This window comes from Strongylocentrotus purpuratus, unplaced genomic scaffold (genome assembly GCF_000002235.5).
Source record: "Strongylocentrotus purpuratus isolate Spur 01 unplaced genomic scaffold, Spur_5.0 spur5_scaffold_3, whole genome shotgun sequence".
In the NCBI taxonomy this organism is placed as follows: domain Eukaryota; kingdom Metazoa; phylum Echinodermata; class Echinoidea; order Camarodonta; family Strongylocentrotidae; genus Strongylocentrotus; species Strongylocentrotus purpuratus.
Window position 1 is genome coordinate 39,783,678 of NW_022145609.1, and position 19,373 is coordinate 39,803,050.

The 19,373-nt window shown below is 38.0% G+C and overlaps 1 protein-coding gene across 1 annotated transcript; it reads left to right on the forward strand.

The window, feature by feature from the left end:
* The first annotated feature begins 114 nt into the window (after nucleotides 1-114).
* LOC580214 (S-methyl-5'-thioadenosine phosphorylase) lies at nucleotides 115-16,223 on the forward strand. The gene is made up of 7 exons (XM_780287.4): nucleotides 115-203; nucleotides 7,090-7,176; nucleotides 7,599-7,657; nucleotides 8,989-9,259; nucleotides 9,883-10,122; nucleotides 11,699-11,821; nucleotides 15,360-16,223. The coding sequence occupies exons 1-7, from the start codon at nucleotides 189-191 to the stop codon at nucleotides 15,384-15,386; spliced, it is 822 nt and encodes a 273-aa protein (XP_785380.2). The 5' UTR covers nucleotides 115-188; the 3' UTR covers nucleotides 15,387-16,223.
* The last annotated feature ends 3,150 nt before the right edge of the window (nucleotides 16,224-19,373 follow it).

A 19,373-nucleotide genomic window follows, 5' to 3' on the forward strand; every position in this document is an offset into this window, starting at 1 on the left:
TATTCTATTGACCAATCGAATTCGCTATCCGTGACGTCATACATAATGACCCAGCTGGTCGAACACGTGCACGTGCTTACGTGTACCTACCCGACCGACCATAGCGAGGTAGTGGCCGACCATAGCGAGGTAGATGTACCGGAATATTTTCTAGAATTCTAAAGATTGACGGTCTTATCTACGTTAAAATGAGTGCTGTGAAGGTAAGTGTAGTATAGATAGATATTTTCTTGGTAATAAGGAAGCCCTGTGCATGCTGTGTTTAAATTGTTGTCACAAATTTGATTGGTGAAATCCAAACAATTAACAATATAAAAAAACATCGCTGAAATTAATAATATACTTGGGACTGTGTAGGGTAACTCAAGGGAGCTCCGCCGCCGAAGCCTTAGGCGGCGGAGCTCCCAGCTCCCTGGAGTTGAGTGTAGGATAGTAAACATGAACATGGTGTGATCATTAATATAATAGAGTCTAGTACTTTTAATCGGGCGTAGTTTGACTTTTACTGCTTTCAAACTGGCTTCTATTGGAGTCACACCTATGAAAGTCCTGATTGAATTTTCCTTATGTAAACTAGATCTAGACCCGAAGCCGAAGGTGAAACCGCCGCTTTCCCTGCTGTCGCTATCATAATGCATGTGAAATTCACTCGCTGTGGCAAGTCCTTGCCGGAGGTGAAGAATTATCACGTAATTATTAAGCCTGTGCCCCATCTAGCTGGCATGCAGCATGTTCAACAAAACGTTAAAAAACAGAGCAGTTTACGATAAAGCGCGCGTACGCTGCGACATTAGGCCATTTTCATTGGTGTTTTAATCGCTGGTTTCTCCAGAACGCATTCACAGTGTCCGGCCCCCCCACTCCGGAGTCGGAATGACCCCATGCGTGTTACCGAAATGTCCGGTAAAGGGGTACTTTTCGTGCGACAAAGTCCGGCCCGAGAATTGTAAAAAAAGGGGTGTAGACCCCTAATAACTTTTCACCCGGTGATTTCTTTAAAAAGGGGGTGTTTTTTCTTTTTTTTCTCTCGTCTCTTTGGACTCCTGAGAAATTATTCCGAATTTAGGGGGGTACACTGAGCATTTTCCATGTTTTATGGGGGTCTCCAAGGCAGGAAAAGCCCGCAAAAAGCCTGCGAAAGGGGGGTTCGGAAATGTTGGCAGTCCTCAGATAGGGGGTGCTTTCAAAAAGAGGGAACGAGCATATGCGTACCCTAAATAACACTGAGTGGGGGGGCCGGGTCACAGTGGCTGTTTCATTGGTGTCACACCGATAGAATGAGAATTTAATCGCATATTTCTCTTCTTTTCATCAGCTATTTAATCGGCTTTTTCTCCTCTGTAGCATTCTGGTTTTTTTATGTTCTCATCTTTTCGGTTTATTTTTCCTGATTTCGTCGTACTTTTGTCTGTTTTTCGCTATTGTCATTGTGTCATCATGCCTTCTACATGTGTTTCTTCATTACTGATCCGGATATTTTTAACAATTCTACTAATTTCACGGCTTTTTACGAATGTTCACTGTCAGGACCACGCCCAACATGCTCAAGGTTCCATTACTTACACGCGTACCGAACTGTTGAGCTACCGGCCCGCCCAGGCCCCGGGTAGCAAACCACGTGGTTTCGCCGATTTCCCGCGTGAAATTCTACCACGGAAAAGAGGAAAGAAAGGTGGGGTTCGACAGCGAGTGAGGAAACGAGGATTTAAACCACCGTTGCCTTCTATCGTTTTTGGTAATGTCAGATCCCTACCCAACAAAATTGACGAACTCCGTGCAAATATACGTTTTCTTCATGAGTATAGAGAATCGTGCCTTCTGTGCTTTACGGAAACATGGCTCCACGAGAATATCCCGGACAGCGCCATAGACATTGGAGATTACGAAATTATAAGAGGGGACAGAACTTCAGAATCAGGTAAATCCCGTGGAGGTGGTGTTTGTGTCTTTGTTAATCATAAGTGGTGCAATAACTGGACTGTGAGAGAGAAGTTTTGTACACCCGACTACGAACTACTAGTTGTTGGGCTTCGACCTTTTTACTTGCCGAGGGAGATTAACAGGATTTTCGTATTAGTTGCATACATTCCGCCACATGCTAATGTTGATATCGCCAGTCAATTCATCGCCTCAAAGGTCAATGAACTCGAGGCACTATCACCGGATTCAGCTAAGATTATTTTGGGTGACTTTAATCAATGCAAATTGGATGAGGTGCTTCCGACCTACAATCAATTTGTTCAACAGACTACACGTAACGATGCCACCCTTGATTTATGTTACTGCAACATTCCGAACGCATTCACATCGAAGTCCTGTCCACAGTTGGGTAACTCCGACCACAACAACATTTTTCTCCTCCCGTCGTACCGACAGAAGCTGAAAAGCAGCAAACCGGTTGCCAGGAAACGGCGTGTGTGGAGCTCCGAAGCCATAGAGGAACTGCGTGCTAGCTTCGATTGCACAGATTGGGACACCTTCGTAGATTCAGCTGAGTCGATAGACGAAGCAGCTACAGTTATATCCGAGTACGTCAACTTCTGCGTTGAATCTTCGATTCCTCTTAAAGATGTAAAGTCATATCCAAACAACAAGCCATGGATTACTCAGGAACTGAAGGTGTTATTGAAACGGAAACGCGAAGCTTTTCTTTCAGGAGAGAAGTCACGTGTTAAGGAGATACAGAAAGAAATCAACCGGCAAGTCGCGAAAGCTAAAGTGCTGTATAAAAGAAAACTGGAAAGGAACTTTAATGAAAACAACCCACGAGCTGCATGGCAGCAAATGCAAACAATGACCGGTTATAAGGACACTAATAGGAGAGTAATGGATTGTAAACAGGATTTTGTTGATAGTCTTAGTGAATTCTATGCCCGATTCGATGTTCATGACTTTTCTACAGAGAATGATGTAATAATAGATAGGCTGTCAAATATTGTAATTGATTCAAATAAGGTAATTGTCTTTAGTGAACATGAAGTTCGAAATGTATTTGCGAAGACAAATGTAAACAAAGCATCTGGTCCAGACCACATTTCTAATAAGGTTTTGAACATGTGTAGTCAACAACTTGCCTATGTTTTTACACGTATTTACCAATTGATCATGAATGCTGGTAGGATCCCTCGTCTTTGGAAATCCTCGATTATTATTCCAGTTCCTAAGATGAAAAACCCTAGTGAACTGAATCAGTATAGACCAGTAGCCCTTACATGCAATCCTATGAAATGTTTTGAACGGTTATTGTTAAAACACCTTAGAAACCATCAGGTTAATATTTTTGACAAGACTCAATTTGCATATCAGAACAATAGAGGTGTAGAAGACGCAGTACTTGTTTTTTTACAGGGTCTGTATAAACATTTGGATACTCCTAGGTCTTACGCTAGGTCTGTGTTCATAGATTTCTCAAGTGCCTTTAATACGATTGTTCCTTACATACTGATAGATAAGCTACTTAATATGAATGCCAAACCATGTCTAGTTAGGATTATCCATAATTTCCTTGTAGACAGACCACAATGGGTTAAGTGTAATAATCTGAACTCTATCATCAAATGTCTGAATCTAGGTGCTCCTCAAGGCTGTGTAATTTCACCAATTCTCTTCTCGCTCTATATTAGTGACTATACCATCACCAATAATAATTGTTCAATAATTAAGTACGCAGACGACACTGTGATAACTGGTTTCCTTCAAGGAGATTCCAGCCCATATGTTAGAGAAGTTGATCAATTTGTAAACTGGTGCGATCGGCACCATCTAGTTCTTAACGTAAAAAAGACCAAGGAAATGGTATTTGACTTTCGTCGTTCCTCTCAGCCTCTTGACTCGTTGGTTATCCATGATCAAAGCATTGAGCGAGTTTCTGAATATAAGTACTTGGGAACAACTGTTGATAATAAACTTAACTGGAATAGGAACACCCAAATCGTAGCAGGCAAGGCGAGTCAAAGGTTATACTTTCTAAGGAAACTAAAGGAATTTCATGTGGATAATAGGATTCTAGTTCTCTTCTACCAATCTCTTATACAGAGTATCCTGACATTCAATTTTTTGTGCACTTTTGGTAATCTTTCAAAACAAAATCGGAGAAAGTTAGATAGACCCAGGAAAATTGCCCAGCGGTTAATTTATTCAGATCTTCCCCCTATCAGTACTGTGTATGAAAAACGTATGTTACTTAAAGTTCACACAATAATGAATGACCCATCACATCCATTACATCATTTTCTTGGATTCAACCACTCAGGTATTCGCCTACGCGTACCGAGGAGCAACCGCTGTCGTTACAGACAATCCTTTGTACCGAATGTCATTCATATGTTCAATGCTAATGTCAAGCGATGACCCTTTTGAAAGTCTCTTGCCAGCCAGTTAGCCAGTTATATATTTATATTTTCCTTGTAACTCTAACACCTGCCAATTGACCCACCGTTCAATCTTGCCTCTGCTCTGTTTTTACGCATAATTAGTATCATAAAGCCGGTTTTTTAAAATGTGCAACATAATGGACCAGTTTCGCAGTGGGTTCGGGTTGGGTGCGTGGGTCTTTGTCGGGGTGCCTGGATGCGGGTGGCTCCATTCACCGTTGGGAGTGGTTGTGCTTTGGTGGGCGGGGTGTGAGTTGCGTACGTTGGTTGTTGCTAGGTTGGGCGAGCTCTAATGTATTGCCAGCCTGGTAGCATCTTTCGTGTGCAACTCGCATTCTGCCTGTTGGAATACGATTGTTCCTGGCGGGTGGGAGGAGTCATTCGTGTCCGCGCACTTCGCGGGGACCTGCGCATTCAACGTGGATACGCTGCGAAACTGGTCTATTACCTCTCAGATAGACAGTTACATGTGTCGTGTATGGACGAGTTCCCCTTCCTTTCCTTTTCTTTCCCCTCCCTCTATTTATACCCTCTTCTCTCCTTACGTCCACCTTTCGTTCCTATCTTTCTCTCTCTCTCCCTCTATCTCTCTATCTCTCTATCTCTCCCCTCCCTCTCTGTCTCTTTCCCCCTCTCCCCTCTCTCTCTTATTACTATTTTTTGCTCCTCAGTCTCCTTACGACTTTTTTCTCACTTCTCAATCTTTGAATGTCGACTTCTTTCTTAAGTTTTCCCTATTACTATGTAATTTATACTTATGCTTTTTGTTAATGTCATGATCTGGTGTGAATTTATGTACATTATGTGACATATCAATTATTTTGTAACTACTTTGTATTATGTTTATGTGCTGCCAGTGGAGGCCAATTTTCTATGTTTTTGAATATGGACCAATAAATTATCTATCTATCTATCTATCTATAGTTATTTCAATAAATTTAATTTAATAAATGTAATTTTATGTTTTCAAGCCGGGTTTTACATCACGTATTCATGAAGATCATACATAACAATATTTAATAATTGTATTTTATTGAATTATTTTGTATATATACTTCATGTAAATATTACAGTTTAATCATTTAATTTCAATTTTTTAATGATCAATAATAATTTTTTTCTTAATACATTATCAAAATGTCCTGCTCCGACTCTCAAACTGTATACCTAACCTTACACCCTTTGAATTTCTATTTATTTCATATCCAAGTATGCAAACCGAACTCAATATTATTATTGTTTTCATTATTTATGATTTATTTACTATGTACTGTTTATATCTGGATTCATTTAAAAGTGTTAAAGCATATAATTATATTTTTATGTCTATGGAATTATTTTTACCTTGTAAATTCACTTGTATCAGCCTCCAGTTGTATTGTTGAATATTCGAATAAAACCTTATCAAAATAAAAAATAAAAAATAAAAATAGTGGCTGTTTCATCGGATGCGTCCGGATGCATCTGATGAAAATCAGGCCAGTTTGAAAGGGGTATTTGATGCACGCATGGCTTTCCATTTACTCTCCTTTTATGAGGATACTCAGCAGGGGCCCGTTCCTAGAAACTGTCATAAGTCTAACTTCTTGACTAAATCAGCGTTAGTGAGCTACTTGTCCGCTACGTGTTTCACGGAGCCCTCTTTGCTAACATCAAGGACAACTTCCTGACTAAGGAGTTATGACGACTCCGACACCGTCACATCTCTGTCATAACTATTTAGTCGATGGGCAGCGCTATCACATGTCATTTATTGGGTAGACTATGGCTAGCAAGATAGGACAATAAATCCTCCAGCTATGATTTTCTACACATTCACTTAAACAGGAAGTTATCATTTCTTTACAGTTAGAAAATCTTTTGAAAATATGCCATGTTTATATTTAGGCTTTTCCCACTTTTATAAACTGATTATACATGTACGCGTTTCTTTACATATTGTAAAATCCTTGAAGGGATGGGTAATCTGCCACAGCAGGCAAGCCATAGTTCGAAGTGTATTCTTTATTTTTTAGACCCATATTGCCTTCGAGATAAATTCTATCTTCAAATGTGTAAAATGAATACATGTAGGTCTAGTTTAAAACATGTGTTTTAATATTTAGAATGTTGAAGTTTTGTCATTTGATTATTCAACTTTATTCAAAACATTGGACACAAATTTCATTACATTGTATTTTTCTAAGAATAATATATTGGTGTATTTTTATAAACTATCAAATGAAAATATCCGGGGGGTACCCATCTCAAGAACAAAACTGATTCACCGGCCATGTAATGAAATACTCACAATTATATTTTACAAGTACTTCTGTTGTATAATCTACACATATTTGGAAGTATATTGCATCTCTTATTTCTTGGTATCATTGTCAATCTTGTTTAATACAAATTCATTTAAATAATTGCATTTTCCCTAATATTACTTTACCATTGCCCATTTTAAAGGGTCACTTGAAGAATTTTCTCGAAGTAAAGCTCATTTTTCACATTGCAATTACTCGAAAAATGGGACCCATGTTTATGTATTTTTTTTGTGAAAAAGTGACCCATTAGAGCAGCACACACCAGTAGGCTACGTCTTATTGTGTACCCCCCCCCCCCCCCCCCCCCCGGTATAATCATTGTCAATTAAATCAAATAAATTTTATTCTTGATCATACATGTTGCTATTTTTTCTCTTTCATAATTCTCTGTTACTGTGTTTTTTCCTCAGATTGGAATCATTGGAGGATCAGGGCTGGACGATCCTGATATTCTTCATTCCAGACATGAGAAGTTTGTTGACACACCCTATGGAAAGGTACAACAAAAAATTATCATTATATTTATAGAACAGAGAAAAGTCTCTATAGTCCTCTTGGTATATTTATGTACCAGATACCTAGAATGTTGTTTGTTCCTTTATTCATTTTTTATTGAATTTATTTTGGAGGGAGGGAGGTGTTTCTTCATTCTTTTCTTCTTTTTTTTTCTTTTTCAGAGGAGGGGGGGGGGGGGGGGGGGGGGGGGGGGGGGGGGGAGAGGGGAAAGGGGAGCAATTGATCATAGATTGACCACAAATTTTCTCAAGCCTGATGCAGTTTGACAGCTGCTGATGTTTAGGGAATTACATGGGTTGAATTTGCTGGTGTTTGAAGTCGATGCCTTTAAACAAGAATTTATCTTCTTTTCTGTGGCGTATCACATTTATCTTCTAACCATATGTGTTTTCAAATCCTTCAGCCCTCTGACGCACTTACCATCGGACAGATTGAGGGAGTGGACTGTGTTCTTCTTGCAAGGTAAACATTAGAATTTTATTAATTTGTATGTAGAGGTGTGCACTGATTTATTTAGAAAATTCATTCACTGTGTGATATGTTTTAATACGATTTGATGGATAATTTTACTGTAGTTAATTTATGTTTGTACAATTATTTCTGTTTTTATGCAACATACAAAATTCTGCAATTCAGCCATCTGGCTTCGAATGAATTTTGAATAAAACAGTTAGCATTACCATTACAATCAATTTATCCAATTGATGTGTGCAAAGCAGGCAGTTAGTCACATTTATGGGTATGCCTTTGCTGTACGCTCTGAATGCATAAAAACATTAACTGAACAAAACTTGCATTTTTAAAGCACCCAGGATGTTTAGGTCAAAAACATCTCCTAATAGAGTTGAAACTTAAAAGATCTTAAGAATTTTCTATATTTTTGTTAAATAAACATGACTTATGAATTACCGACCTGAAAAATGAAGAGGAAAAATTGATTTTTTTGAAACAGTTAAAAAACAATGGAAATTGCTGATCCATCTACAGTGCTAGCTGGAAGCATATTATTTCAGTATTGCAATGAGGAAAGTATAGAAGTGAAATTGATTCAAGCGTACATGTGCCAATTGCTGGATTCTAATGCAACGTTTAATATGTTTCTTTTTTGTTTATAATCAAGTGACTTAATTTTAATGATTATTTTCCTACAGGAATATAATTCTATAATGGTTTTCTATTTTGAGAGAAGATTTTCTTTCCATTATCCAGAAGAAAAAAAATTCAAGGATATTTTTGTTTTCCATTTAATAATCATGAAAAGTCATGGAATTTGTTTTCCTAGGAAGAGCAAAAAACCCTGCTATGTAAAGTGGCATACAATTATTTGCCATCTTGATAGTTGTGTACAGTAAGTCAAACATCAGTATTAGCTACATGTACTTCGTTGTACTTGTGCCTTGAACCTTAAAATAATAGTCCCTTTCAGCAGCTCCTAGAAGCTGTCCCCAGGATGATGATGTGCTGTGTGTCAGTGTAAGTGCCACAGTGAAGTGAGTAATGTTTACACATGTACAGTAAAACATTGACTGCCCAAGGGAAACACAAAAAGTGGTCTTTGAAGACGGGTACCAGCATTTTTTTGTAGACAGGTTCCTTTAGTACATGTTTTAATGAGAAACCATTTTCAAGGGAAACAAAAAATGTGGTCTTTGTAGACAGGTGGTCACTAAAGCAGGTTTGATAGTTAAATGAAATATGAGTACCAGTATGCACTGTGTGTGAGTGAAACAAATGCCATTTGCAGTTTTTCTTACAACAACAAAAAGTGATTCTCTGTTCTTTCATCCAAACAGACACGGACGCAAGCACGACATCATGCCTTCCAAGATCAACTTCCGCGCCAACGTGTATGCCCTGAAGCAGGAGGGTTGCACCCACCTGGTGGTGACGACAGCCTGCGGGTCCCTCCAGGAGCAGATCGCTCCTGGTCACATCGTGGTCCCGGACCAGTTCATCGACAGGACCTACAAGAGGATCCAGACCTACTATGACGGAGAGGAAGGCAGTCCTAAGGGCATCTCTCATATCGCCATGCATTCCCCTTTCTGTGAAAGAACCAGAGAGGTGAGAAGCGTGAAGATTGTTCATCCAGTGGGAAAAGAAAATAATTTTTTTTTTTTTGGAGTTTTTTTATGGATTTGCTTTAGAATTTGATAAAAATGTGATTCAATTTTTGGTATTCCTGCTCCTTGTGCTTACCAGATTTCTGTTGGAAATTACCAGAGCTAGCGTCAGCTAACCTCTCCACTTCCAAGTGTCCTATTTGCAGGCTCCATAATTTGTACAAATCTCAAGACATTAGCATTTTATTTCAAAGAGTCAAATTTTTGGTCACAATGTTTTATTTAAGAATAGATTGGGCGGAGTAATGAGTGTTTTGTTTTATTCACATGTAGTTGAATTCTATTTTTCTATGATTTACTAATACATTATGTGAGATGGCCAAACCATGAAGTTCAGGGTTAATCAAAATCATTTTTTATGTTTTTTATGACATTTTATACTTCTAAAGACATTTGGATTAAAAATGTGATTAATATCTGCATGGTATCAATGATTTTATTGAATTTTATGAAATTATTTGATTACATCTCTTTGATCAGACATACTAATGATTTCAGATGCATATCCATCAGTACTTGTAATACCTACTTATTGAACATTATTATTGATTTGCCTATCTACAGCATCTCATTGCATCAGTCAAGTCGCTGGGTCTAACGTGCCACGAAAAGGGCACCGTGGTCACCATGGAGGGGCCCCGCTTCTCCTCGCGGGCCGAGAGCAAGATGTACCGCATCCTGGGCGGAGACGTGATCAACATGACCACCGTACCGGAGGTTATCCTGGCCAAGGAGCAGGGTCTGTGTTACGCCGCCATCGCCTTGCCAACGGACTACGACAGCTGGAGAGAGTCGGAAGAATCGGTGAGTGGAGAGAGCATGGTGGAATTCTATGTAATATATGTTCAGACAGGGCTCAAATTAATTTTTTGTCCATGGGGCTCTTCCCCAAAAAAAAGAGAACTGACAGGGACTCTTTTTTTAATACAAATTTCATTTCAATTGGTGGTACCCATGATACTCCTAAATTCTTTGCTATTTCATCATTATCAGCATTTCTGGTCCAAGCCCGTACAGGCGCCTCCTCGCCAACTGGTTTCCTTTTACTAAATTTAGCTTTCGGTTGATTTACTGGTCGAGGTTCATTATTTGCTGGTCTTTGGAATCACCAGATTTCAGAGGATTCACGAAATACTTCTCCACGTTTTGGTCCTTGCATGATCGCCTCTATCTAGCTCCAGCAGATATGGGGCGGCAGCATGCACACCAGTATACTACCGGTGCAGCTAGTATAGCCACTGCTGACGGCCGCTGTGCACTGCGAGCTTCCGCTGTTTGTATCTATAATACTCCAAGAGATGTGAAGATGGAAGATATAGCGCAATCTTGCGGCGAAAAAGCGTTCATTTGTTTACAACTAATATGGCAGCCACTAGACACCGAAAAATTTGGGCGAGAAATCCTGCACGCTAACCTAATTTCAATAGTTCCATTTCATTGGTTTGAGGTTTGAAAGTTGAAACTCAATATTGTGTGAAAGTTATAGCAGAAACGATAATCTTTATCCTATAATTCTACGGGGGCGATTTTTAATTTTGCAATCGCCCCCATGAGCAATCTGACGGAGGCGATTATGAAGCTCACGGGGGCAAATTGCCCACCGCCCCCGGTATTTTGAGCTTTGTGTTCAGAGCAGAATGGTGATGGTGAAATAATAATAATAATAATAAAAGTTCAATCTTGTAAAGCGCATAACACATTATGATACAAAGTCTCTATGCGCTTCCAAAGAGCTTTGGAGATCATTACCCTTGCTTTAGCTCCGGCAGCCGTTATCAGTGCACAGTGCATTTCAAGGAATAATCCTAATACATGTAGGTACCCATTTACCTCACTTGGGTTGAGTGTGGCAAAAGTAGGATAATGTCTTGCCAAAGGACATTACTGCCACGGCAGGACTTGAATCGCGGACCTTGAGATCCACATTCTGGTGACATATCCACTCGACCACGACACCTCTACATAATACATTATACTACGTCTTTTTTAACAAGGGTAGCCACATCAGTATTAATAGGGTTCTCCCTGAGAGCCCTGCAATCATAATATAACTCCGCCTTTAGCCAAGCTACCATGAGAAGTCGCTCAAGCATTCAAGGAATTTCTTCCTACCAAGAAGTCAAGTACGCATTCACATCACCTGGGTTGAGTGTGGTAAATATAGATTAATATCTTGCCAAAGGATATTAGTGCCGCAGCGGGGCTCGAACTGCTAGCCATGTGATTCACATAGGCAATCGATCTACTGCAGGATCCGACCAACAATTCAGAATGAATTATAGCCATGTTCTCTTGACATAAGATTCCCATACCAGACCTCGAGATTAGCTTTAATCTGCCTATTTTGACAGTTATTTACTCTCTAAAATGTTATTGTCAGGTATCTCTTGATGTTGTGATGAAGACCTTTGCAATGAATGCTGCTAACGGCAAGAAGGTCCTGCTTGATGTCATTCCAAAGATAGCCAAAGAAGACTGGACAGAAACCATCCAGGGGCATGTGGTAAGAGACAAGAGGCTATTATTATTATTGTTATGAATGTCGAACCTGCTTTAGTGACCACCCGTCTACAAAGACCACAGTTTTTGTTTCCCCTTGAAAATGGTTTCTCATTAAAACATGTACTAAACAAACCTGTCTACAATGACCACTTTTCGTGTTTCCCTTGGGTGGTCGCTATAGATAGGTTTGACTAATAACAATAATAATAATGATACATGAGATTTATATAGCGCCATTATCCATTTTAATTAAATGCTCAAGGCACTTCAAAATATTAGGGAACACATTACATCATGACAAAGAATTGTGTACATTTACATAAGAAAGAAAATTACTTTTATTATTATTATTACTATTATTATTTGTTCTGATGTTATTATTATTAATATTATTGTTGTTGCTGTTTTTGTTGTTTGTGTTGTTGTTGTTGTTGTCATATTTATACAGAGGGTAGTCCCATCAGTGATATGCCCTTGTGCAAATACAAATTTATACTGTCGGGTAAAATGTATTACCGGTATAAATATTGAAAGCCTGCAAATAAAAAGAGAGAGGAGGGGGTGGAGATGGAGAGAGAGAAATGAACAGAAACAGAGACAGGGTGAGACAGAGACTGACAGGATGAAAGGGGGAGGGGAAATGAGAACGGGAGGGGTGAGAGACAGAGAGAGAAAGAGAGAGACTGATAGACATCAGAAATGAACAGGTATAGCTAAAGAAAGGGAGAAAGAGAAAAGATGGTAATGGAGGGAGAACTATTCCAAGGCACTTTCATGTAATTCCACTGCAATGCAGAGGAGTGAAGAGTGATGATTTTGGCAAGCCATCAGATACCAAGATGCAAAGGGTAGGCTAAATTTGGAACACAAAAAAGTGAAATGAGCCTTAGTCTGCCAGCACACACTGCTATTTTAACATTAAAAAATTGTACTTGGCATATCTTCAAAGTAATGTTTTTTTTTAAAATAATAATATATTAAAGCCCCACTGTCCTACTTGTAGCTACTTGCTCCCTCTATAAAGAAAACTTCCCCAATCGGTGCCTGTTGGTCCCCCATGATCCTCTATTTCTTATGTTATTTGAGAGCTGAGTTGATGAGATAGCCACCTGTCAGTGACCTTGCTGTGTGGTCTAATCCCTCCTAGCCACACTAGTGTTGATAAGCTTTAAAGCCGTTCTGCACTAGTTTGGCCAAGGGGGAATAGCTCTCTGCAAGGTCACTGACAGGTGGTTATCTCATAAAAATCAGCTCTCAGTTAACATAAGAAAAAGGGGATCATGGGGGACCAACAGGCACCGATTAGGCATTGTTTGCTATATAGAGGGCACAAGTAGCTATAAGTAGTGCAGTGGGGCTTTAAAGAACAATGGTAGTGTTGTTTTAAGCCCAGATAATTTGCACTGTGCATGATCCCAAGAAATCACATAATCAGAAGGTCATTCATGATGAGCAGATCCCCCTGCTCAAGGAGGCGCAATGGCTTACTGGTAGAGCAGTGGTCTCGTAACCATGAGGTCCCGGGTTCAAAATCAAGCCGATGCGCTAGTGCACTTTGATAAGGCATTAATCCTCATTACCCAGTCCCTCAGAGAGGACTTAAAGCTGTTGGTTCCCTGGTTACTTATTTACAAGCATACAATACTTTCTTGGCAGTCGGGTAAAACAATCATCAAAGAGATGGATTTTTCGATCTTGGTTTTTCGTCATGCTATGCAACTACCTACAAAAAACTGGAATATGAGAAAAATGTATGATTTTTGCTTGTAGTGTAAATGAAGCTAATTACATGTATGTATGTGAAAGTCTTGAAGTGAAGGGGGAAAAGGTCATAAAATGTTGGAAGCTTGTCAGGAAGTTGTCCTTGAATTTTTTTTGGGAGGGGAAGTGATAGCATCTCAAGGCACAGGAATCACGGATTGACTCAACTTCCCCTGGTAATTTAACGTTCCTAGAAGTTAAAGATACACCAACCACTCGTCCTGGATACCTGGGTAGCTACATGTACTCATTTTAGATTCAATTTCATATTTTACTTTGACATGTGACATGTCTGATAATATCTGGGGGGTGTTTCACAAAGATCCTAAGTTGAACTTATCTCTAAGTTCGACTTCAAAATTATGGAAAACTGTTAGCATGTATGAAAATATTTTGTAAAAGTTATTTCAAAAGGCATAAAATTTTGATTCAAATCATTCATATTTTCTATTGGCAAGGAGATTTCATGTTCTTGATGTGGAATTTATAAAAAAGTCTGAAATACTTGAATTTTCGCTTTTGAGTATATTTTATATTAAGGCTACAAATGGCTCTCCATAATATTTAAGTCCAACTTAGAGTTAAGTTTGACTTAGAATATTTTTGAAACACCCCCCTGGTGTAGTTGTCTGGTGTTTTGAATGTTCACTTGTCCAACACACTTTTACTTGACGATTACCGGTAGTCCTGTTTTCGGCCAAGCAAGTTTTAAGCCCATGTACATACGTGAAACTTGATTTGTCCTGATTTATGTTTTATGAGAATGTGATATATTAAGGCTTATATCTAAAAGTATTAAACAAATCTTGTAAATTTAATGTTTTTTTTGTTGTTGTTCTTAGTAATTCAAGAGTTAAAGATGGACTGGTTGAATTAGGGTCATTGTTGAATACTTTAAGACGTAGGCCTAAGTTTAATAGTCACATTATCAAGAAACAGAAATCTGGACATGTCAATTTTCATGTAATTAACAAACTAAAAAGCTTTGTAAGGGTAGGAACAATTTAGTTGTTAACTGCATGTGACATAAATGTGCATTGCATTTCAAACAAACCTGACTGGTAACCAGTATATATATATATGTTTGTATATATGTTTATACATGTCCTTACTTATTCTTTGTTACTGTTATGAGTTTATGTTCATGATTTTTTAATTATTATTATTTATTTATTATTTAACCATTGTTGGTGATAATGAGTCACCCTGTCTAAATATCAGATATTAATCATTAAAGGTATTACAAAGTTTTGGTATGGGGACATGAATTTGGTTCAAATTAACATATTGGAAGCATATGCGTTCCTATAATGTACATTGATCTTTTTCGCGGTTGAAATCGAGTCTAGGGTTATGAAATTATAAATAATAAACTCTTTATGTTGTATAGCTCCCTCTCAAGGTCAAGATATTAATTTAGCTATGAAACAATGTTTCTTGACTAAAATCGACCGATTAGCTATCCCTGTTGGAAATTATATATCCCAACTACATATTCTAAGATTTTCATGGTCACAGCTACCATTGTACGGCCATAGGCGCTATTTGAAATTTATAAAAATTTACCGGGAGCACCGGTAAATTTTTATATTCAATTTTTCTCGAAAACGGAATTGTTTTAGGGGCTAATTTTTTTAGTGCTTATAATACATCCACAGGGGCATCCAAATACATCAAAATTGTAAAGATTCACTATCCACCCAAGTTTCAAAATTTCCCAAAACTTTGAATTACCTTTAAATAAATAAATAAATAACCTGTTCTTTCTTTATCCACAGGCAACAGCCAAAGAAGCCATCATGTGATCCTTCCAAGCTCCTCTCACAACTTGCATCTTTGAAATATCCAGAAAAGCAGCTGCATATAAAACAACCAAGTACTTTTGCCAAAGGCTATTTCTTCTTATTTTAAGGTACCATTTAATTAGTAAAGTATTCATTGACAATGGTGTAGAAAGATTTACGGAATACTGATGCCAAGCTTTTAAATATCTTGTGGAAATTTCTTCTATCAATGACAGGTCCAGGAAGGGTGAAGGGCAAGTGGGGAAAAGAAAAGAAGAACCATAGGCTGATTACCGTTTCTTTTATTCGCATGTCACAGGTTTACCAGTCTTGTGCCCCCTCCCCCCTTCTTCCAGAGAATCCACGATCTGTCACTGTTGTATACTTATACTTATGAAGATGGTTATGGCTATAGAGTTATTCTTCTGGTAGTTGCTTCTTTTTTTTTTAATCCAAAACTTCAAAATATTTATTTCTCTTTTATTTCTCTTTGGTATTGGACATTTATCATTTGGTTTATATTTTGTTTTTCTTCTTGCAATCATGGATAGGTTATCGAACAGTTCAGGACTATAATGTGTATTGTTATTCAAATAACTTTCATCCATTTATTTTCTACATTTTTGTTTCTTCTTCCAATCTTTCTTAAGACACGATTTTACTGGTAATGATACCAGAAAACCACTCACTCATCAATGACCATGTTAAGAGATTTTGTGATAAAGTAAATGATACTCGGTAGTCTAAATGTGTGCTATTAAAGGTAGTGTATCCCTTTTGCAGCCAACATCAAATTCTGTAGAACTTTGCAGGAATCATGAGTATGTCTTGTATGTCCTATCTGTGAAATGTAAATGTAGTAGGGTAAACCCAGGGTAAACAAGACATGTAATTAATATTATTGTTAACGTTATTATTAAATTTTATGAAAGATAGATTAATTGAATTATAAATAAATTGGGCCTTCATCCTGCAGTGGATTGAAAAGGTAAAAGTAAAAGTAAAAGTAAATGAATATACGCTTTGTCAAAAATGTTTACAAAATCAGTTTTAATTTTCTTGAAAATCATGTTAATTAGCTTCAGCTCTCTGTGTAACATCCACACTTTTTAAAATTTATGCATAAAGATTCTTGAACACCTTATTTGAAAAAAATATGTATTTTATTTCGATTATAAATTTTAATTGTTTTCCAACATGTGATTTACAAATTGAATATCAGTATTCATGTACACCTAGAGTAATAGTATTATTACTTAAAAAGCTACGTTGTTAATGCTACGGTCACAAAGGTTCGTACGAACAATAATTTTGTACAAATTTCTGTTTTTCCATTGTCTGAAAATCGTTCGCACGGCGTTCGTAGCAGTTCGTGATGGCATTTGTGACCGAGGCTTTAAGTAAGTAACGATAGCCATCGAGCTAAAAATATTATTAATCTTCCAGCAAAGTAGAAGCATATAGTTATAAGTAATATAATATACATGTGCATGCTTATGAAGCATATAGTGCTTATTTTTTATACACTGTTTATTACATTTGGTATTTACATGTTTAACATTGATATTGATCATTTGCATTAAATGCTTTTTATGTTTACCTTGTATCAACTAAGCCTATAAAATTTGTATAATCAAGAAAATAAATGATTTTGGTACGTGGCATACAATCAACTAGATACAGTTCTTGCCTTTTGTTTGATATTTTCAACCTTTTTTGGATCCAAATTGTTTCAAATCATTCAGGATAGTCAAAGGGTTAATTGGATTCTTGAATATTCCAAATTTGAGACAACTGCAAGGAAGAACATATACCGGTATGTAAACTCCAATTGAGTTCATTATGTATTCCTATTCTTATACATTTTAGTGGGCCACAAACTTTAAATGTGTTGAATATTTTAGGTAAAAATCATAATATTTGGCTTATTACTACAGGGTAAGGTTCTATTCAAACATCATTCAACAAATTTCAAAATTAGAAATGACTCATTTTTTGTGCTCATGGGCCGGAAGAGTGCACCACTAATATCATATTTTCACAAGGTCCCTGGCCATATCTGATTTAACTAGATTGTGATATGAAGTGGGAAAGTTTCATTGGATGCCATCCAGAAAAAATAGACAGTAAAGTGAGAGAGGAGAGAAATTGAGAGAGGAGGGGAAGATGGAGAAAGAGATGAGGGGAGAGAAAGGGAGGGAGGAGGAGGAGAGGGAGAGAGATGAGCAAAAAGAGGAGAGAGGAGGGAGGAGAGAAATAATGGGGCAGAGTTGGAGCTAAAGAGAGAGAGAGAGGAGGGGGGGGGGGGGGGGTGAGACGTGATAGGACAAGAGGAGAGAGAAAGCATGAGTCTCTTGTCCATGGATTAAGATATGGTGGATAGAGAGGGTGTAGATAAATAGGAAGATTGAGAAGGTTGATAAAGAGGGCAAGATGAGATTGAGAGACGGGAGAGAAAATATGACGGATAAAGGGGTAACAAGATAGAGAAAGTAAAGTCAAGGGTAAGGGAGAGAGGTAGAATAGGAGATGGTAGAGAAAGAGAGATAAACAAGGATGAGGGGAGAGATTAAAGAAGAAAATACATTGAATAGGAGGAAGATATAGAGAAAAGAAAATCGAGAAGGAGAGATGGATAGAGACCCTGAGAGCTGAGTTAAATGGGGTGAGAGAGAGAGGGATGGAAGGAAAGACAGTGAAAAGAGAGCGAGAACGAGGAAGAGGACGTTATAGAAAGTGTAGATAACGAGAGTGATACATGAGAGAGGAAGATGAGGGAGTGGAAAGAGAGAAAGAAATAGGAGGAAAGACATCGGTAAAGGATGACAAATCTTGAAATCCCTCGTTACAACAATGGGACAGACTACAGACTGATTTTTTTAAACAACTCATGATCCCAGGGGCAAGAATCTGTCAATTTGGAGTCAAAGTGGAGAAGGTTTTGCTTCGTGATTTGGGTATAATACAGATGAGAGAGATTAAGTTATGAATGACTCAGTGGTAGAGCAGATAGTCTCGTAACCTGGAGTTCCCGGATTCGAAACCAAGTTAATGCGCTCGTGCCCTTTGGCTTCGGTAAGGCATTAATATACAAATAATACACAGCAGTGAGGGCATTAGTAAGAATTACCCACACAAGGTATCTTTGGAAAAGTCTAACCCGCCCGAGGCGATAGCCGAGGGCGGGTTAGACTTTTTCAAAGGTACCGAGTGTGGGTAATGTTACTAATGCCCGAACAAAATGATGTGTATTATTTGTTTTATAAAATTATGACGTGGATCCTTGTTATTTGATAAATCAACCTCATCTCAAGAATGAGATCTAGACTAGGTCTACATCTAAGAGTACGATCTAGACTAGTCTAGATCACTACATTTCTAGATCTAAGTAGAGATTCTAGATCTAGTCTAGAACTCATTGTTTTTTATCTTACTTTTTTAGTCTTACCTTTTATATCATCAGGATCATCCATCATAAACTTGTAAATCAATGCAACAGGTCATAGAAAAACTTGAAATTGAAACTCCAACTGGAACAATGAACGTCTAGACTCGAGTCTACGTAGAACTTGAAGTAGGCCTAGCCTCTAGGCCTAACTTAGAACCCGAACCAGCGAGGTAAAACTAAAAATGTCATTCCAAAGTGCAACTTCCAAACAGCGATAATGTACATCATGACATGTAGAATTGTTTAAAAAGCTGAAATAGTCAAAGTCAAACTCAAGTCAAAGCCAAACATATGTACATGTAGATCTAGGCCTAGCCTACACAAAGTCTTGTCTTGAAGTTGAACATTTAATTATTATAAATGTTCACCACACAATCGTGGATTTGAAAAGTATTTGATGTCGTTGAAAGGTCCTGGTGTACCTTCTCCTGCGAAAGCGAAAAAGATAGTTGTTGATGGGAATTCACATGAACATCTACATTATCTGAGTCACGATCCGGAACTACTATTTCAAGCGGCTGTCTGGTCGTGTGCATGGAATAGGCGCGATTAGGCCTGCT

Bases quoted from the DNA above. Each gene is read 5' to 3' on its own strand.
- LOC580214 (XM_780287.4), top strand. The intron at 7,658-8,988 runs GTAAACATTAGA...TCATCCAAACAG, and splicing joins GACTGTGTTCTTCTTGCAAG to ACACGGACGCAAGCACGACA. The intron at 11,822-15,359 runs GTAAGAGACAAG...CTTTATCCACAG, and splicing joins AAACCATCCAGGGGCATGTG to GCAACAGCCAAAGAAGCCAT.